The following is a 22,567-nucleotide window of genomic DNA, read 5'->3' as shown; positions in this document are numbered from 1 at the left end:
TATGGACTCAGAACCAGACAAAGCAAGACGATTGGCCAAAGGAAGCCCAGAAGAAATGCCCCATATAAGTGATTCAAACTACCACGAGGGTACGGCTCTCTCTGAGTTCACCCATGTGTCTATCCACACGTACTACTTTTCCTCCAAATAAACACTTTACGTGCTTCACTACTTTCCGTCTTTGTGGGAATTTCTTTCTGCAAAGCCGAAGGGCCAGGGCCTTGTCACTAGCCACTGGTCCTGGTGGTCTAGTGGCTAGCATTCAGCGCTCTCACTGCCGTGGCCCAACCTCAATCTCTGGCCAGCAACGGAAACCCTGCTTCAAGCCACTGCAGGCCGAGGCCACCCAAGATCATATTTGATTTTATTCCTTGTTGAAATCCAATTGGGATGAGAAAAATTAACTATTACAATTAAATAAGCAGGAGAAAGTGAAAGATTTCCATGTAAAAAGCTTAAAGTTCTGTTCCTTTAAAAAAAAAAAATGTCTAAAGAAACTCAATCCTTTAACTGGGACTCCAGATAACAGACTGTACTGTATATAGAAAGTAGCTAACACTTCTTTTTTTTTTGAGTACTCATTTTATTTTTAAATTCTTCTAAATGCATTTCATGTATCATCTCATTTAATCTTTATGAACTCTAGGAACTTTATGAATAATAGGTACTATTATTATTCCTATTTTTCAGCAGATGAAACCAAGGTACAGAAAGGTTAAGCAATGAGCTCTAGGTCGAACAGCCAGTAAGTGGCAGAGTCAAGATTCTACACTCAAGGGATCTAATGCCAAAGCCTATGCTCTTAACCACTTTGCTCTGCTGCTTCTTATAATAATAATTACCACTTACTGGATACTTTATTACGTGCCGTATGTGCCTTATGTACATTATCTCATTTACTATTCCCAACAACCACAGGAAGAGTGTTTGTATGCACCTTGTATATATGCATGCAGATATAGAAGTAGGTGTGTGTATATGTGCGTGTGTATATGTGCGTGTGAATGATTCTAGCTTCTATCCCATCACCCTAAAACATGTGACAAATCTCTCAACTCTTGAAAGAAAGCCATCTTAGATACTCTGTGATTAATCATATGAAGTGTTCACACAAAAACTGCACTGTGCCTCACCTTCTCATATTTCCAGTAGGTGATTTGATTGAATCTTTATTTTGAGAAGAATAGAATTCATTTACTCTCACGTTCTTGTTCTTTTTATTTCATTTTAATATGAAATACAACAGCACCAGAGAAAGTTCTGCAACATCTTAAAGGACAGAGTTTTAGGACTATCACTGACTTTATAAAAGTTCCAAGTAAAAACCTCCAAGGCATAGTAGCAGTCAAATGTCTCTGTACAGACGCAGCCAATCTGTATGTACTTGGCACTTGAAGATTGGAAGGCTCCATCATCACGGTTATCGCCAGAGCTAAGAAGATCTGCCTTCTCGCCTTCACTGATCCAAGTGCGTGACTTATCTCTGTGGACGTGACAAGTCAGCCACCAGTGGGCATCAAGGCCTTGCCTTCGCCTTCTCACTTCCCGGAGGAAGAGTTCAACACAGAGGCTAGATAGCCCATTCAGGCACCCAGTCTATTCTGAATCTGGATTTATGCCTTCTCTTTATCTAGAAAAGGTGTTTTCACCTAATCAAGTGGTCTCCAGTTCTCAGGGCCAATGAAGTGGCCTAATTTCATGCTTCCCAAATTTAAATGTGCCTACAAATTATCTGGGGATTCTCATTAAAAAGCAGATTCTGGGGACTTCCCTGGAGGTCCAGTGGTTAAGACTCCACCCTTTCACTGCAGGGGGTGAGGGTTTGATCCCTAGTCAGGGAACTAAGTTCCTGCATGCCACATGGTGAGGCACAAAAAAAAAACAGGGGTGGGGGGAGGGGGGGAGGGATATTTGTTTGAATTTTTGAAAGGCCCACCTAGGGTTCAAATCCATAGTGATCTAAAAAAATTTCCATTATAGTCATGTGGCATTAAAAACTCTAGACAGTCCTTAGAAATATCCATTCACTTTTTAAGCTTTCGGACTCCACAAGGATGTCTCACTCCGGATAGGGAGAGAGACCATTTTTCCACACGTGAAGCTAAAGGCATCCCTTCCGTCACTGAACCACCTGTTCTCTAGTGCCCAGTGATCCACAGAGTAAGCAACTAATAATTTCAGATTCTCCAAAATGGTGAATCCTTGACCTAAATGTGTTTAATACTCAGTAAGCCTCTCTAACTCAGACTACTTTGGATGCGAGAGTTGGTACCACTATGTAAATAAGGAACTATTTTACTGTATAGTTAAATGAAACAAATACATGCAGTACAAATTCTCTGGAGGAAATGCTCTAATATTGAAGAACAACTTGTGATTAGCATATCAATAGGAATACATAAACAGCAGTTTTAAAATACCTGAGGGCACTTAAGGACAGGTTTTTTAACAAACTTCTTAAACTTCTGTTTATAGTCTGAAACTACTTGGAAAACTCTTTCTTGTAAGACACTTTAAAAGGTCAAGTTCAGCCCACATCTCCTCTTTGAAAATTAATAAGTTTTTAATGGACTCAGAGATGCAGAAATGATGTCAAGCTTACTTGATTGACCAAACCAAAGAACCTTCTAGAATAGCAGCATGTTTTGGCTGGGTTTCTACCATTAAGTCACTTGTCCTCTTAAGTAGGATATTTTAAAGTACACTTATTTTGACATATTAGCAGAATTACTAGGTCACTTGTAAGCAGCAAAATAATTCTCTTTAACCTTTTTAAAATGGTCAAAGAGAAGAAATAAAGTATATAAACAATGCTGAGGAATAATGGCTTGCTAGTGTTACCTCTCCATTTTAAAAGGGACCCTACTGCCGATGCAGGGGACACGGGTTCGTGTCCCAGTCTGGGAAGATCCCACATGTCGCGGAGCGGCTGGGCCCATGAGCCATGGCCGCTGAGCCTGCGCGTCCGGAGCCTGTGCTCCGCAACGGGAGAGGCCACAACAGTGAGAGGCCGGCGTACAGCAAAAAAAAAAAAAAAAAAGGGACCCTAAGAACTGGGGACCATAGATCTCTGTTAAGCCAGAAATTTTTAAATTAAAGGTTAAATCACTGAATGCTTGAGTTCAGCCCCACTTTGCTTTCATTCTTCCAATGAATTGTATCTGCTTAAGTCTTTGGTGTCAAAAGGTTGTAGGTGGGTTCAACTTCCAGTTGTTGGAGTGACCTAGGGCAAGTCAAGCTTTCTAAGGCCAGACTCTTCATCTGAAGAGCAGGGATCATAAGTATTAAGTTATCTACCTCATGACGCTGTGGAATGGAGCCTTTCCTATAATGGGCATGAGTACTATATATATACACTATACATATATATTTACATACCAGTACTGCTTGTATTGTTAGCAAAACAAAGTCAGTCCTTGAGCTTTAAAGAGACACATGAACCACAAGAAAAGTCAAGAACTTCCACTTAAAACCACAATGAGATACCACTGCACACCCGTCAGAATGGCTATCATCAAACAGACAACAAATAACAAGTGTTGGTGAGGTGTGCACTGTTGTTGGGACGGCGCATTGGTGAAGCCACCATGGAAAACAATATAGAGGCTCCTCAAAAAGTTAAAAATAGAACTGCTATAAGATCCAGCAATTTCACTTCTGAGTATTTACTCAAAGAAAACAAAAACACTAATTCAAAAAGATATATGCATTCCAATGTTCATTGAGGCATTATTTATAATAGCTAAGATATGGAAGCAACCTAAGTGTCCATGGATAGACAAATGGATAAAGATATGGTACATACATATATATAATTCAATATCACTCAGCCATAAAAAAGAATGAAATCTTGCCATTTGCAACAACATGGATGGACTTAGAGGATATTAAGTGAAATAAGTCACACAGAGAAAGACAAATACCACAGGATCTCACTTACATGTGGAATCTTAAAAACAAACCAAACAAACAGAACAAAAACAGACTCATAGATACAGAGAATAAACGGGTGGTTGCCAGAGAGAGGGAGAGGGGACATAGGTGAAGGGGATAAAGAGGTCCAAACCTCCACTTATATAATAAATAAGTCACAGGGATACAGCATAAGGAATATGGTCAATAATAATGTAATAACTTTGCATGGAACAATTGGTTACTAGACTTATGGTGGTGATCATTTCATGATATATGCAAATGTCAAACGATTATGTAGTATACCTGAAACTAACATAACATTGTACACCAACTATATTTCAATTAAAAAAAAAAAATACTGGGCTTCCCTGGTGGCGCAGTGGTTGAGAGTCTGCCTGCCAATGCGGGGGACGCGGGTTCGTGCCCCGGTCCGGGAGGATCCCACATGCCGCGCCATGGCCGCTGGGCCTGCGCGTCCGGGGCCTGTGCTCCGCAGCGGGAGAGGCCGCAGCAGTGAGAGGCCCGCGTACCGCAAAAAAAAAAAAAAAAAAAAATACTGCCACCTAAAGCACAAGTTAAATCTATGAAACTCCTATAACCACAAGAGAGGACCCAAGGGCAACAACCATAAGGACACTGTTCTTTAACAAACTACCAAGAGTTCTGAATGCATCCTAACCTCTAAGGTTCAAATCTAGAAAGATAGAAACATTCTTCCTCAATGTGACCTTCCACGGCACACAGGTCACTGGGCTGTGTCTTTACCTGTAAGTCAGTTCTCAGGCTTTGAGCATTTCATCGAGATGCTCCAGTCCTACATCCAAGCAAAGCTGATATTGGTTAGTTCTTACAACTTTTATTCTGGAGAATGTTCTGTAAATATCCTCCAAGCTCCAAATCCCCCCCAAAGTGTATGTTAGTATGAAGAGCCATTATCCTAACAAAATCAGCTTTTCTGGTCACATACATATCATAGGGTGACACTGCACCACCAGGAACTGTCCTCAACTGCTACCTCTTCTTAGGGAGCAATCCAATTCCAATAAAGCATAGAGCCCTGTCAACACCAACACCAAATAGATATACATACCCTTGTACATCTACTCATTTTTTTAAACTAATATTCAACACTAGGCACTTAACTGCTTCTATTTTAACCCAAAACACAAACTGTGAAGAGGGGATTTTCTCCCCCATATTTACTCTGGAAGAGACACCAGCCACAGAGAAGTCAGTTAAACCTCATGTGCCCACAGACCTGAGGTGGTTAGCTCCCTGAGCTGTGTTCCTCAAGGAAATCTGGAAAGAAAACCTCTGGGCTTTGACCAGGACCTCAGAGAGCAGAGAGGAGGGCTCCTTAGGAGAGCTCTGTGGGCTCCTGAGCTCTGTGGGTCACACCCTTCCTGAGAGGCAAGATCCTGAGTAAGATGTTGAAACCTCTGGATGTTCATGGTCTCCGTCAGCAAATGGGTATCATAGCCCCACACAATCTCTGGATTCAAGTGTTAGAACAACAACATGAGGACCATAGACTTGGAAATGCCGAGACACTCCCTGGAGACCAATGCATGGAGTAAAGAGTCTCTTCAACACTGATCACGCAGACGGCAGAATGCTGGGGGTGATGGAAGTTGTGACTGGAGTGCGATGGGAAGCATGGTCAGTACCTGCCTTATTTTCACACGTTCACAAATATATGGATTTGAAGGAGAACTAACACCACGATACATAGTATTTAGGACAAACTTCAAAGACCACAACTGACCATGGTATTACTCATCAGCTGAACCAGTATTCATAAATCTCCTTTGCTTCTGGACTGGAAAGGAATGGTCAAACAACGAGCTTTTTGTCTGGACGCCAATATTTTTGTTTTGGGTTTTGTTGGCAGCCTTGTTGTTGTTTTTGCCTCCCTATTTTGTGTTTTTCCTTATCCCCTACCAACACTCCAACGCTGGTTTCTTGGACACACCTTAAATTTAGAACATATTTACTCAGATGATTAACTGTAGTCATTAGTCTTGTTCAAGCAAGTCCTGTCCTGAGCAACGGGTAAGCTGGAGACCCAAGGAAGAGGGCAGCCTCCGCTCTTCATCAGGCATCTGCTCATCCCACCCCATCCCCAACCTGCTGCAGACCATTCAGGCTGGTGCCCAGCACCTCCTCCTTTCAGCACTCACAGACGGGCAGATCCGTATGGGGAGGGGAGCAGCCTGGGTGCTTAGCTTCCGTGATAGGTTTCTTCAGGGAATGAAAGGTTTTGAAAGTTCTGAAGGATCTCTCAACGTGGGTAAGTGGGTACAAAATTGTAGAACCAAAAGTACTAAACATTTAGGTGACAAAACATTCCTCTTCTGCTCAAATCATCAGAAGGGTTAGCTGGGGGAAATCAGAATCTGCTTAATTTGAAACTCCTTTTAAGAGAATATACAATCAACTCTGCCTCCATCCAAACAAAAAGACTCATTGTCTTTGGTTTTCACTAACTTTCACTCTTTTGACACATAAAGAGAAAGAATGAGGTGAATACAGGTCAAACTTCTCATTGAAGCAGCTGACAATAGTCTTTAGAGGCACTGCTGGAGTTCTTGGGTCATGGGTGCTACCTACTTAAAATCTGCAGAAAAGGAAAAAAAAAAAAAAAAGTGACTAGTGTGATCCTTAATGGAAACAGAAATCGAGAGTCTCTACAGAGAGATTCCCAACCTGCATTCACGATACATGATTCAACAAATAGTTTGTATCTTGATACTGTTGCCAGATCACTCTCTACTACATTACCCAGAAATTCTGTCCTTTTATCCTCTGTTTCCCTGTCTCTCCCCATCCTCAAGCCCAAACACACAAACCTAGGCCCCTACAAGGGGGGAAAACACAAAGGCAAAGAGTAAGCGATCTACCACAATGCCACACCAGCCTACAGCTAACTGGAGAGAAAAGCACAGATTATGCACTGGCAAATATTTGCATGGTCTCCAGAGCAGTAAGTTTCATCCATTTGCTCACAAAAGTACACGACTGCAGCTGACAGAATAAATCAATTCCATTCAACAAACATTTATCAAGCTCCGGTCTGATTGCAGAGTCTTTTGGAGGAAAAATCACGCACCTGGATATTGGAGCTGATTTTTGAAGACGTCTAGAAATATGCTATTCCTGCCCCCTCCCACCAAAAACAAGTCATGAGAAAAGGAGCAACCACCTCCCTCAGATGACCAGCACAGCAGCATTTTACATTGTAAAATGTAACAAGCCCAAGTTCCTCTTTGTAGATGGAAAAGAATTCCCTTCTTATCTTTCTGGGGAAATAGCAATTTTGCTTGTTGTATAAAAACATAGTGTAAGAAACCAGTGATTAATTACCCAACCATCAATCACCTTTCAGTATTTTGGATATAAAGATTAGACCAACTATATATTGAAACAAGTTATGTCATCACTGCTTTATATTATATATTCAGACTTATCAGGGATTCACTTGAAATGAATTCTAAACATGCAATGCAAGAGCAGGGCAAAACCAATCCCTGCCAAATACCTAGGGGGATTCTCTATCCCCTGCTCCCGCCCCAGATTTCCTTCTGGGGAACTTGTGTGTGGAGCTGAGAGAATTTAGGCTATGTGACCACGAGTCAGGCTCTATAGCCTACTTGTTGACCTCAGGAAAGTCATTTATAAACTGAGACCTAACTTCTTCAACTTTAAAACACGGATAATCATATCCCTTCTATCTCACTTGTGAGGATACTGTGAAGGTCAAATAGAATAATGAAGATGAAGGTTTTATAAAAATTGTTATAATCATCAATATTGATGTTCAATTCCACAGTCCTGGAGACAGGGGAGCAAAAGGAAAACCTAAGAAAACCCACCTCTGTTCCCAGAAGTGTGTAACAGGGTCTTTACAAGTTTAAACAGCCTGTAGCCATTTAGCCACAGGGACAGTTTTCGATCATGTCCATGAAACCAGTTTCAAAAAGAAGGCAAAACAGTTTTTTTCTTATCCTATTTTTTTTCTGTTATAATGCATGGTAGGTGGACACTGTTTTGATGTAACTTATCAGTATTTAGCAGCTGTTGGCTAGTATTAAATATTATATTGAGGGTCAGTCTCCTTGATGTATATGTTTCAACAGTTGAGATTAAGCAAAAATGACACATATTCCACTGAGATAGGGCATTCCAAGCTCAGCGAAACATGAAAGTGGTAGCCTTTTTTTTAAAGTTGATACTTTTAACCATCTACTCTGTATCGGCGCTAGAGAAAAAGTAGTAATGTTCCGAAACTCAAGGAGCTCTGAGTTTAGAGTGGAAACAGCCAGACAGAACATTACAAAACAGTGAGGGCAGGATGATGAGGAGAGGTCAGCAAGTGTCCCAGGGTGCAGAGAAGGAGGGCTGCCGCTGAGCCAAGGGTTAAGGCTGTCGGGTAGGTGGCACGGATAATAAACAGAAACTGCTAGCACTGTGACAGCACTGCGCAGGCGTGAGTCAGGATCCGCCCAACACAAGGCTGGACGGGGAGATAGACGTCGCGTCCTGAGGAATCTGGGCCTGGGGACCTCATCTGCTCTGTGGATGGATGCAGGAGGGGTGTTCAGGGGAGTGGCGCACTGGAGAAAGGACAGCTGCATCGGGGACACCCTGACCACCTCCTTCCAGAACATTCTGCTGTCGTATGAAATACTGGAGTTTCATAGGGAAGAAAAAAAAATTTACTTACTAAAAGAGAAAACAGGTGCTACATTTAAAGGTAAAGGGGAATCTCATTATAAAAGTGTGATAAAAATAATCACAGCCCAGTTTAATAGAGAAAACATTAACAACACGGTGTGAGGATTCATAGAAGATGTTCGCACATTGATTGACCTCTACCTCTACTTCTGCCTCCACCTGAGAAGGATCATTTTATTTAGACACAAACAGGCTAAAAAAGTCAAGGGCTTCAGCCGGTTTCAGCTTCCTGGAACAAGATGCTGCTCTGCAGGTGCTGGGCAGTCAGTCACCTGGAGGATAAAGCAGCCAGTGAGTCGTCCTGAGGAACACGGACACACGGACACGCAGAGGCGCAGGACCCTTCCGGCCTCGTTGGAGAGGAGGTGTTACAAGAAACTCTCCAGGAAACCATCACTTCTACAATTAAGTTTACTGGGAATACTTTTTAAAAGGAAGACCAGAGGCTGGGGGAAAGAGGGGGAGCGGGCAGCAGGGAATTACTGTTTACTGAGTACAGAGTTTCAGTTTGGGCTGGTGAAAAAGTTCTAGATTTGGATAGTGGCGACGGTTGCACAACAATGTGAATGTACTTAACGCTACTGAACAATATTTTATGGCATGGATATTTTACCACAATAAGAGAGGGTGGGGGAAGGAGAGAGGGAGAGAGAAGGAATGAGGCAAAACTAAAAAGTACTAAGATTTCTAGCAAATTCAACTGAGAGCCTCCTACTGCGTTCCTGAACGTGATGCACAGGACAAAACTGAATTTCTCAAGAAATACTCTGAAGAAAAGCATCATCTGGAACATGCTAGTGGCCAAAGACTATATGTCCCAACCGGCTATATTATGTAATCACGGGCAAGTTTTCTAAAACAATAGAGCACCTTCCCCCTAAAGGAGACTGAGCTCTTCACGTAATTTAGTTCATAACTCTTCCCTGCAGTCTAGAAAGATGATCTCGTTATTATCATTATTATTATGGTAGCTATTTTGTATTTATTAAGAGTTCTCGGTGAGCCAGCTGCTATCCTCTCTTCCTCTGTCGTAGATGGGAACAAAACACACAGCAGTTCTGTGCATGGCCTGGGAAAGTAAGCAACAGGACCAAAATCAGAAGCAATGCCCAAGGCCACAGCACTCGACAGAAGAGGCTGTAGTCTGCCCGATTTGGAGGCCCAGGCAAGGCTTCCCTCCCCCATTCCAGATTCTCACCACCGAGCAGGGCTCCTACTTAATAGAGAACACATACTTGCTTGCCAAAGAGTAGATACTTATTTTTGCATTTGCAAAATATCCAAGTGGACTTAATAAAATTATATTTGAGGTTAAACCACAAAGATAAGAAATTTAATCCAGGGCCCCAATTAATTATTCTTTTTAAGAGAGTCTCAAATGTTTCCCATGTCTAAAAGAGTTACAACTGTGCATGGCCCTAAAGTCTGTGCCTGTAATCCTGACCGAGTTTCATTTCACAGGTTACAAAAAAAGCCCAAATAATAATTACATAGTAACTATTGATTGTTTAATTACTTGAGACTGCCTTATAATCACCAAATCATGAAGGGTGTTACGAGATTTATAAACGACACATCACCAGGGTGCTGTGCACCAAGTTATTTGGTAATTCACTGATATGAGATGGAAGGGAAGAATTTTGAACTAAAGTAATCTAAACACTTCTAAGGAAAGGTGGCACACATGTGCCGATAATAGATGTTTATTCTAAAGGCTGATGTTGAATAAATGAACAAACAAGGTAAACAAAACCCCAGATAGAGATAAGAGTGGAAGAGACTCCTCCCCAAAGGCAAAGACACCAAAAAGATCCTGTAAGCTACCTGAGAGGCAATACCTTAGCCCAGTGGATCTCAATTCTGGCTTTGCATTAGAAGCATCTGGGAAGTGCTGGAAACTAGCTTTACACAGTCCTACTCCAGACCTACTAGAACCAGATCTCTAGAGAAGGGTCCAGATATGTTTAGTTTTTCAAAGCTATCCAGATGATTTCCATAAACAGTGAGGGCTGAGAAACACTAGTAGCAAAAAGAAATCCTACAAAGTCCCCTGTGGCAAGTTTTAGTAGCAACTCCGGAGGTCTGGCCGCCCAGCGGAGAAAGTGACCTTCCTTATGCATATGGGACACAGGCTCACAAAGGTCTTTCCTCTGTTCTTACATGGCAGCCATCTAATTCATTACACCCAATGGTCACAGCATGAGGTGACATCGTCTTGAGCCAAAGGAGCTGCAAAGAACATGGGGATTTATGAAAAGCTCATCAAGCCAAACCATTTCAAGGGTAAATGATTCTACTTATGGGGCAGGAGTAAAATTGTTACCTATAATTCTGGCCAACTGCAATGAAAGTACCTTCTGAGACTAAATAATAATAACTAAATAATCCTAAAGTCTTAGCTACAGTCAAATGAACCTATGACTAAGAACAATGCTTTGCATGTGCTACAGCATCTTAGAGGCATGTCTATTTGATGTCAAAAATCACAATTTCTGCGCTCCTAGAAAAACAGTGCTTGGGTATTTTTGGCAGGTACAACTTGTTTTAATTGAATGAAACCAACTGGTACCCTTGGGCTATATCAATTTTAATAGATAATCTGTTACTATAAACAGTATGAAAATTATTTTTAAAGGTGATCGACATACTAGACCTGGCCCAAGAGCCTGGTTTATAGGGAAATAGGAAAGATAGACCTGCAGCCATGTTTTATATAAAATGCCCCTGATGCAAAGGATGATACGGAGGCTGCAGCAATGGGGAGATGGACACTCAGCTACGGTACCTGGACCGTAGTTTCTGTGTTCTATGGAATAGTTCCAAGAGGCATTAAAAGCAGTTACTTGGGTAGGGAGAGGAGAGGGGAGATTCCACAGTTAAATAAACTGGGAAAATATTGGGTAGAACAAAGTACTATAAATGCTAACATTCAAGAGTAAGGGATGGTTAGGAGCACTATGAAACCTCTTTAGTCACTCTATTCTTTTTTCACAGAGCTGATCTTGGGGTTCCACTGAACACACTTTGAGAAATGTGACTGTCTAGCTAACAAATGTCAGTGAGGCAAAGGCAAAGCCAGAGAGACCTCCACTCAATCCAATGACCCTGTTTGCCTGAAGATCACAAAACAGAAGGGGTGCAAGAATGAATCTGTAGCTGGGGTCAGGCCACCCAGAGGGGACTTTCATGTACTTGGTAACACACAGCTTAATGGGCACAAGGATGAAGAGAGAAAGGTCGACTCAGGATTAAGCTTCCCTAGTCCCTGGATACAGGACTCTGCCACCTACCTTGTAATAAAATAAAAGACAATAGCAATAATCAAACCTTAAGTGGACATAGCAGTTTAAATTTAACAAAGTACTTTCATAGTCCTTAATTCATTTCAATCTCACAGTAACCTGATGGGATATATCAGGAAAGGTTTTTTTTTTTTGCCGTACGCAGGCCTCTCACTGCTGTGGTCTCTCGCGTAGCGGAGCACAGGCTCCGGACGCGCAGGCTCAGCGGCCATGGCTCACGGGCCCAGCCACTCCACGGCATGTGGGATCTTCCCGGACCAGTGCACGAACCCGTGTCCCCTGCATCAGCAGGCGGACTCTCAACCACTGCGCCACCAGGGAAGCCCAGGAAAGGCATTTTTATCCTCATTTTACAGATGAGAAAACCTGAAGCTCTAAATGGTGATATGGCAAGCTCAAAGCTACGGCAAGTTAGAGGTGGAGCCAAACCCATAAAGACAGATCCTCAGTTCCTAAGTGAGGTCCTTACTACCCCACTCTCCTTACGAATCTCATAAAAAGGGCTCTCTACTTAGATCTTGCACAATCTTAAGGGGAAGAACTGTCGATTCTCCCCCCAAATTTGTAAAATATATAATTATTTAAAAATCACTCTCACCTCAGTAAAATCCCAGAGTGCTACACCCAATTCTTCTTACGTCCTCTAATAATCTACTTCTTCTTACAAATTATTCAGAAATTGGCTTTCTTTAAACAAAGACCAACTATAACCTACTTCTTCTTACAAATTATTGAGAAATTGGCTTTCTTTAAACAAAGACCAACTATAGTATCTGAATGGCAATTATATCATCCAATGCCATAAAGAAGAATTAAGAATTGGGTTTAATATAAATAATGCAATTCTGAACATACCTAAAAAAACCAAGAACTCAAAGGTAGAAGGTGAAGCACAAAGATGTGTGTGTTTCTGACCTCATCTTCTATGAATGCTTCTTGCACATCAGAAACACTTCTGCAAAACCAAGACCAAGGAAAGAGCTGGTGAGCTAGGCTCCCCCTGGCGCGTGTGTTTGGGAAGAAGAAAAGGTTGCTGAGTGCCTACGATGTGTCAGGCACTGGGCTGAGGGATTCCACACACATTACACTTTAGTTTTCATAACAACCTTACACTGTACTATTACTAACAGTACTGTTACTCAGAGAGCAAGTTGGCCATCTTCACAAAACTAGAACGAGGCAGAAACAGACTGGACGCCAGCTCAGTCCTGCTCCTAAGTCCTTTCCATTACACTCCTTTCCACTTACGAAAATGTTAAATTATACCCCAAGATATGCACATGCCGAGGCCTCTAAGCTTTTTCCAAATCCCCTTCCCACAATTCATTCAGGTCCCCACTCTGACTCATATTGCTCTGTATTCTACGCTCCCACTGTCTCTGTTTGCACATCAATTTTAAGAGTTTTTGCTATTTTCTCCTACACTTAGAGAAGTGGTCCTCAGCTGCGGAGAACTTTGCCCCACAGGAGACAGCTGGCAATGTCTGGAGACATTCAGGACTTTGGGGTGCGCTGGCATCTCTTGGGTGGAGGCCAAGGATGCTGCTAAACATCCTACAATGCGCAGGACAGCACCTCCACAACAAAGAGCTTTCTGACCCCAATGTTTCTCAACCCAGTGCCAAGGCTGAGAAACCCCGCCTTGAAGGGATAATGTGGTTTAATAAATGTGCTTTAGTTTCCTCCCCTATAAAAGCATGAGGAGCAACTAAGACACCATATAGGAAAAGCTTTAGCACACAGTAAGCATTCTAACTAAACATTAAGTAATTAGTTAATCTGACTGCACACTTTTTAGAGTAGGAACCACCTTGGTTGGCTCTGCCTTCTTCCCACACAAAGCACAGGGCTTTTGTCACGGGCACTCAACAAATGTGAAATAATGTATTCTTTATATTTGAATTTTTGTTTAAAAAACAAATGCCACTATTATTTAAGAAACACAACATTCTCCCATACTCACTCCTTACCAAACAAGAAGTGAATAGTATAATTCATGATTCATTAGAACAGAATATGAAAAGCTACATTGCATCCTGAGTATGTCATAGAATCACCTCCATAGCAAGACTATCAATAAACCTACTATTAAAATGTTTTGTCTCACTTCAACAGAAAATTTATTAAGAGATCACAATATATAGATTTAAGGAAATCTCATGCAACAGGCTCAGATTCTTCTGTCTATGCCAGGTCAGTTTTGACCATATCAATTGTCAGGTCTTGAGTTGAATTACTCAGAAACCACCTTAAACTGTAATCACAAGCATGTCAAATAAAAACAGCAAAAGTCAAATCTCAGAATGAGTATGTCAGAACTGGCTGGCATCACATCTCAGGTCCAGATCTTTGCGCGTTTTTACTTTTCTCAGTTTATGCATGTTAGAGTCGGCACAAAAACCCTACAGTAAATGATTACAAAAAACATTAGGATTAACATTCACTCAAGTGGCCCTACAACAGGATAATCTACAATCATTTTTGCAGAGTTTCTGGAGGTGTGGCCCCAGGGCCCTGAACATCAGAAGGAACCCACACACTTATTAGAAGTGCAGATTCCTGGACCCCAGCCAGACCTACTGAATCAAAATTTGACAGGTTAGGCCTGGAAATCTACATTTTTCATCATTTCTCAAATATCTGTTTTGCATAGTAAACTCTGGGAACCTCTTCCAGGAGGGTGAACCCCAGAAAATTGATTTGCCTCATTTGTAAATTTCCAGCATGTATCTTTCTTCTACAGACTATCAATAATTAATTTAACATAAAATCCACACCCCTACCATAAAAAACAGGGAGAGAATTCTGTTGATGACTTTTGTCCAAATATGCACATCTGAAGTCAGCAGACTGACATTTTATGGGAAATGCTGAAAAAACTGGGAATGAATATAAATAGAATTATCAAGGAAAACAGAGCTCAATTCTGGGCCACACACAGGTCACCATCTACTATGTACCAGATGGGGGATACAGTGATGGTTAGACGGACTAGGTCCCTACCCTTATTTTTTCCTTATTATGCATTTAAATTGTTTAATATATACATAAACAAAGAAGTAAAATACTTTCAGAGAGTGGCAATGCCATGAAGACAAAAAAACAAGTTGACAGAGAAAGTCATTGGGAGGAGGGAGGCAGTGGCAGTGGCTGGCTCTATTAGATACAAGGATGAAAAGTGGTTTCCTTGAGCAGGTAACATTTGAGCTGGGACCTGAAAGAGAGAAAGCTAGCCATGAGAGGGTTGAGGGGCAAGTGCTCTAGACAGAAGAAACTATTACTAGAAAGACCCTGAGGTGAGAAAAAGGTTCGCATGAAATTATTATTGAAATTAAATCAGAAATCAGATAATACACACAAAATGTTTCATGACATAGAAAACTATTTTAAAGTATGAAGGATTATTTTTATTAATATGTTAGAATCGTTTCAGGGCAGAAGCCAGGATAATGAAGGACCTCAAGTCTAAGTCATACGAAGAATTAATTCAGCAACTGTGGCTACATTGCCTGGAGATGAGGAGACACAAGTATGTGTTTGGGGGAAGAAGGGAGAAGTCTTCTTCAAATATCTGAAGGACTATGTTCTTGTGGAAGAAGATTACATTTATTTTTTTAAATAGCTCCGAAGGAGTGAAAGGAGCTTGAACTGGTAAACATTTTAGGAAGGGAGAATCTTGGCTCATCATGATAATGAACATTCAAAGGGAATTGCAGGCAAATGGAATGACTGGGAGGTAATGAATCCCACACAGGTGGAGGTGATCAAGGATGGGCTCAACAGACGCTGGCAGAGGCATGATTGGGCTAGATGACCTATAAGGACCTATGAAACCCTTTGAAAACACACACACACACACACACACACACACTCAGTCACAGTGTTCTCTCTCAACAAGTACTATAACCACCAACATGGCCTCTTTACTTCAGACTTTACAACCTAGAGGAGGTTTTAAGAGAAACCTGAGAGATACTGAGGAATCCACCATATTCCCAATTCACGTTGTCACCCCAGAATAAAGTACATTTCCATCTCTGCAATAACCAATATACAGTTCCAAAGGGCAAATTAAGAAACAGGATAGACTAACATTCATTCTTGAAATCTGTGGCTAAGATTTAATGGTGTTTTAGCAATAAACATTAAACAATTATTTGGACCTATTAAAATAATTACTCTATTTTAACAAAAATGTGTCTGGATTCCATTAGGTCCCAATAAGTGGCATGCCAATGAATAGCCAGCGCCTTTAGCAAACGGGTATGTGGCCTTTGGTTGGTTCATTTTTCTCATGGGAGCCATAGGCCCAAGAAGATGATTTCCTCATAAAAAACCCTGACAGAGCCTCTTTACTCTTCATTATTTATGCAATCTGGCTAGAAAATAAAGCAAAAAACAGATACTGAACTACCACTTGACCACCTGGGACCAAAATGATAAACAAATCTAACCTTCCAAGGAGAGACAGACCAAGCTAGACTTGGGAGTAAGGCTAGAAGCAACTTTGAAAAGCTAAATGTTGTTAATGACCTTTATATAAAATATGTTTCCACATCTAGATTTAAGTGGCTTATATGAAGATATACTTCAAGAAATACTCTCTTAATATCTACATATACTTTTTGTGTATTGAATTAAGTCTACTTCTTAAAAACTACTTGTAAATAAAATTATATTATGACTCTCTTAGGACAGCTTATTAAAAGAAACTTATAAGAATCTTTCCAGAAAAGAAAGGCTACATCTGTATAATTGTACATAAAATTAGACCTCATTTTATGAAATCCAGGAACAACAAAAGCCAGGGTTACAAAAAATTAAAATCAAAGATTTAATATTTAATGTAAAGAAAGTATTTATCACAGACTTTTTTGGTATAGAAATCTGTTCCTAGGGTTTAAAAATTTATATTTATGTTTACACTATTTTAGAAATATACCTATTCCATAAAAGTTAAATATAACCTATAATGTGGACAATCACTTCCTAAATTATTTCTCTTTGGGTTCACGTGTATTTGAGTTCAGGTTTTGCAGTTTATTAAGCTTTAATCCTTCAGGGCTCAGAGTAACAGCAGGACTGGATTAGTGACCCAGAAAACCCAGGTGTCTCTGTTCTTGAGGGGGTGCCACCTAATATCATCTGGGTCGTCTAGAAACCAAACCCTTAACTGGGCACGGAGGATTCATCCTTCAGGTAAATCATTCCAAGTCCCCAAAACATTTATAGCAAACACTCTCGCTTGACTAATGCGCAGAAAAGCTGCTGTACCACAAAACAATACATAGGGCTGGTAAAAGAAACCAAGCCTCCTGTCTCAAAGTCCAATGTTACCACCATGGCCATCTTTGCAGTCTCCCCTCAGCTTGAGAGAAGCCAAATTTCTGTATCAACCTCTAAGAGAAGGGCACCCTTTAGAACAATAGTGTTAACAACGTACTTGGCGAATTTCTTTCCTCTCTGAAGATCTGAGACCTCCTGCGACTTGTTTCCTTTTCTTTTTTTTCAAGTAACAAGAAATTAGGGCTAATTTTGGATTTTCCAAACATTCTCATCCTTAATTGAGAATCCTTATCTGTTTGTTATCCTCCCTTGCAAGAATGTATACAGTCCACCTCTTGGATTAGTGGACAAGGCTGTGAATCATCTCCCAGATGTGTATTCTACAGGTGGGAAGCACAGGACAATGGAATGGCACTATAAAACCAACAGCATTATACAGAGTTGCTTCTCCAAATTGACAGCGAATCAGAAGTAATTCTCTACCTAAATCAGGGCTTAATTCATAAGCTCACATTAATTCACAAGTTCAATCCAACTTCTCAAAATGCAATAGCACAATCTTCCAACCTGATTATCTTCACTGAAAGTATTTAAAAGCATTTGCTGAGACACCTTTCTTTCTTGTGTCAGACAAGATCAATGTCAAGTGAACAGCTGGAGTAGACTACATTCTGTCTAATTGCAGGGGGTTGACATTTTAGGAAATAATCATTTCTTGCAAGAGAGAAATTTTCCCCCGGAGTGGACACCAAAGGGTACCTCCTGGTAAATAAAGGCTTAAGTATTTATATGTGTGTGTGTGTGTGTGTATATATATGTATGTATACATATACACACACATATACTTTTGACATTCTGTAGAATCAGAAATATTACAATCTGGATGACTTCTACAATAATTTTAATCAACTAAGAGAAGTTTAGGACTGAAAGAAGTAATGTTTTAAAAATAGAACAACAAGAGAGAATTTGTAGTGAAAATGCCGTCCCATATCACTACCACGCTGGAAAGTGACGGATATTTCCCTTGAAATAATCATGCGGAAACAGTTGGTTTGTTTTGAAGGCATTTATTTCAATAGCTCATTCACTAAAACCCCCTGAGCTTTAGTCCAAAAAGTTAATTTCCATTTTCTTTTGATAATCAGGAGAATCAACCCACTTTTCTAAACAATCACTTTTTCAGATCATTTTCTGGGAGAAAATATGTTTTAAAAGCATGTTTGGAGTGAATTTGTAAGTAAAAATTTAGTAAAAAGGAGAGAAGAACTTTTCATTCCTCAGCTCAATCTCAGCTCAAGTTTAACTTTTAAGTATTTCCTATCTTGTAAGAGTCATTGCTGCCATTAGGCCTTTCTTTGTGAGGTGGCCAGTTTTCTCCTAGCATTGTTCACTAAATTCATTTAACTCATGCCCTAGGCCAGTAACAAATCTACTTTTCCAGCTGTGATACTTTAATAGCTTAAATTTCTAAAGTAAATAGCATCCTTCGCGCCTTTGAAAACCAGTTCTGGCAGTGATTAAAGTAAAGAAACGAAACATTTAAAGAGCTTCATATATGCACCATCAGAATGCATGTGTCAGCTATAAGCTCTATAATATATAATGAAGGGAAATGCCCAAATCCCAGAATCCGGTTTAGGCAGTGGGACTACAGATACATTTAAAAAGATGGAGAGTCAATTAACAAGTATATTATCTCATTTTAAATCTGTTATGAAACACGTATGAGTGAGAACAGACAGCACTGCTATTCAGCATTCATGAACCGAAATCACACATAAGCCATGTTCAAGCTCAAGGAACTTACCTTATACACTTGTCCGTATGTTCCATTGCCAACAAGTTCCACCAATTCAAAGATCCCTGCAGGGTCCTGAAAGAAAATAAACAGTAAAAAGTCAAAACGATATTCTAGCCATTGTCTTAATCAAAAGCAAATACGCATTTAAAATAAGCAAATAAACAACAACTTTAGCTTTGGGGGGGGGCTCTCATATGTTAATATTAAAGAGTATTAAAATTTAATTCAGCTGTGGCTATGAGATGAGTCAAAATCTATTTGTTTCTATTTTACATTTCTATGAGATGTGTTTAAATCAGACAAAAGGAAACAAGACTTCATTGAAACAATTTTAAAAAAGAATGAATGCATTTCTCACTGTCAAATGGAAATACACTTGTAGGTACCTCGGGCTAAACTGAAAGGCTCACCATCCTGAAGGGGTTCCAATTTTGAAGATTCTTCTGTTTGACATTTCTGAGCTGCTCATTGTGTTGAACACTGGCAGTTCAGAAAGGAGTGCTCCCGTGTTGTGGGGCAATCTTCCCTGCAGAAGTCAACAGTTTCCAAGAGACAATGGAATCAACCTAACTTCCTCTCTCAGAAAGTATTTCTCTGGATTCATCTCCCCTCTCGACAATGCTGCCTCTGCTAAATACACTTTTGCGGCCTGGCCTCCAGTTCCTGCAGGACCTGGAGAGTCCCGGGCAGGATCTAGAATGCAAACGAAACTGGAGAACTATCCAAGTTCTTAGCACCGAACAGGTGTCTGCTAACCCTCAGAGTCAGCTGTGTTACAGCGCTCAATGAATATCCAATAATCGTGGATATTATTACCGAATTACCATCCCCAAAAGTCGAAAAGAAAAATCAAAGCCTATAAGATTCAACTCAGAGACAGAAAGTGCCTTTGGCCTCCTCTGATTCCTAACTGGACAGAAATGATTTCTTTAAAGGCCTAGCTCACGAATCACAAACATCCATGTCCACAGAGGCCGGGCAAGTAACGGAGAAGAGTGAGGGGGCCGCAGGGGCCTGTGACAAACTGAGGAAGTCACGTCCCCTTTGGGGGGCAGGGGGGCCAGCTGGAACCAATCGTTGTCATGTCAACCTATGAGCACAGTCTTGCCAGGTCTGAAGATTTTTTTGAAGAAAAACTGAACATTTTGTTTCATGTGAGATCTCGTTTTTAAATGTTAGGCACGAACTCACTTTAAAAAAAACTCTGGGGGACAAATGAAAAAAACGTCAGCCTCTGGCCTAAAAAGCATTTCCCCTCTCCAGTCAACAGGTTTACAGAGCACTGCCATATGGTGTGACGGTGACTGAGAAGCAGGCGGGGAAAGCCTTGATTTTAGCTTCAAACAGGCCTGGGCCGAGCCCCAGCTCTGCCTTGTCTGGCGGCGTGATCCCAGATCTCTCCCCTGGGAGAGCTACTCAGTCTCCACGCAGATAAAACGGGGAGGACATCTACCCAGCAGAGCTCTGGGGAAGAGTAAGTGAGGGCCTAGCACCACACCTGCACGTAGTCAGCAAACCTAATATCTGACAGGAATCATTTTTAAGCTGAGGAATCCCACACCTCTAGTAGAATTTAAAGGGAGAGGGGCTGCTATTCACAGGGAAGGGGACAAATGAGTTGGAGGTGACAGGTTAGAGCTCTTTAAAGTGACAGTCTTCAGCAAATCAGTCCCAAGAATAGCCCTTTGTGTTGTGTCTTCAAAGATCTCACATAGAAAACAAATTAAAAAAGAAAAAAATAGGACAAAACAGCAACAGCTGAAGCACTTAGTCACTCACAAAGACTGCAATTAGCATTATCCATTGTTATAAAGACAGGAAGGCAAGAAACCCCACTCCAGACTCATGTTCCGACAGATGGAGAAGTCCAGAAGTTCCAGCTATGCCCCACCTGGCCAGGGAGCTGTGGACATCATCCCAGATGGAACCATGAGACAGGAAAACATGGGAAAAGGACCTAGAGCTCTGCAGACGGAGACCCCAGAGCTAAAAGTCACTGTCAAGGCCACCTGGGAGGTGCCTCAAGATGGGAAAGAAAAATCGTGTTTGTTAAACTACTAGGCCATTAGAGCAGCAGGTTTTATTATGAATGGGATTAGAAGGAAATGAGGAAAAGGGGGAGAAGTGGCCCACAAATGGTAGCAGCTGCTGTTTGTTTCTAAGCTGTGCTTCCCAGTAGTTTGTTTGCGCAGTGGTGTTTCTGCAACAAATTTCAAGAGAGGTCCTACATTTGCTTGAAATATCTCAATTGTGTGTTGTTTTCTTTTTTTAATATTTATTTATTTATCTTTGGCTGCATTGGGTTTTGTTGCTGCACGCGGGCTTTCTCTAGTTGCGGTGAGCGGGGGCTACTCTTCCTTGCGGTGCACGGGCTTCTCATTGCGGTGGCTTCTCTTGTTGCGGAGCACGGCCTCTAGGCACGCGGGCTTCAGTAGTTGTGGCACACAGGCTCAGCAGTTATGGCTCGTGGGCTCTAGAGCACAGGCTCAGCAGTTGTGGCACACGGGCTTAGTTGCTCCGCGGCATGTGGGATCTTCCCGGACCAGGGCTCGAACCCATGTCCCCTGCACCGGCAAGCAGATTCTTAACCACTGCGCCACCAGGGAAGCCCCTCAATTGTGTTTTCAACATTCATTTTTCTTGACTAGAAAAAAAATATGAACAAAAGAAAGGAGATGTAGGATGGTGAGTACCAGCTGCCATAAGGAGCCCGGGAAGCGTAAGGAGGGTGGCAGGAGAGGGAGGTGCAGAGCGGGGACCCAGTTCTGCACCCAGGGATCGCCCCACCTCACAGACCTCTCCTCAGGGCTGGGGTGTAATGGGCAGGTCTCAATATGAGCCAGGCAGCCTACTCCCAGGTTCCTTCCTCTCCTCAAATAGTCCATTCATAGGCATATTGGTCCAGCCAGTCGGAGCCAAGAAGGTTCAATGCCAAGACTTTCATTCCAGCTGCTGGGAGAGAGGCTCTTCCCACTGGACACATCAACGGGCTCAGAAGCAAAAGTCAGAGGGACTACAGAGTTTGATTGGCATCCCGCCTTGCGTAAGCAACCAAACCGGAAACAGTCGTCAAATTAGGGTGGTTCCCCAGGAAACAGACTCTGAGAATCACCAAGATTTACACAGAGGGTTAACCGGGATGTGCCTCATAATCAACGCCAGTGGGGGAGTGACTGAAGAAGGCCTGGACTGAGCGGATGAAAGAAGTCAATGCAATGCAGTGGAACAAAGACTTCACCTGCTCCCACAGGAGCTCTGGAGTTGGGATGACTCTTCAGAATTACCCTACCTTGAGGCATGGGGGCCTCTGTACCCCACCTCCATTGACTAGTCATTGCATGCAGGCTGTCCCCCATCCCCGTCCCAGGGGTTATGATCTTGGGTGAAGGGACACTCTTCAGCCGAGGACAATTCCCAGGTGAGAACCGTCGCTAGCCGCCTACACTCCCAGCAGGTGGAAACGAGCACCTCAGCAGCGGACAGGGAATCTGGGTGACACACCATGGCATCCACTACAAGCATCCTG

The 22,567-nt window shown here is 41.7% G+C and overlaps 1 protein-coding gene across 1 annotated transcript in view; it reads right to left on the bottom strand.

Moving 5' to 3' along the window:
- Positions 1-22,567, bottom strand: part of TNIK (TRAF2 and NCK interacting kinase) — a 410,793-nt gene that overhangs the window by 297,970 nt on the left and 90,256 nt on the right. The window contains exon 2 of the mRNA XM_060011144.1: positions 19,048-19,113. Coding sequence (XP_059867127.1) covers positions 19,048-19,113 — 66 coding nt within the window. The remainder of the gene's footprint in view (positions 1-19,047; positions 19,114-22,567) is intronic.

This window comes from Delphinus delphis, chromosome 4, assembly GCF_949987515.2.
Source record: "Delphinus delphis chromosome 4, mDelDel1.2, whole genome shotgun sequence".
Lineage (NCBI taxonomy): Eukaryota > Metazoa > Chordata > Mammalia > Artiodactyla > Delphinidae > Delphinus > Delphinus delphis.
The sequence above is the reverse complement of the archived record's forward strand: the minus strand, read 5'-3'. Positions and strand labels throughout refer to the sequence as shown.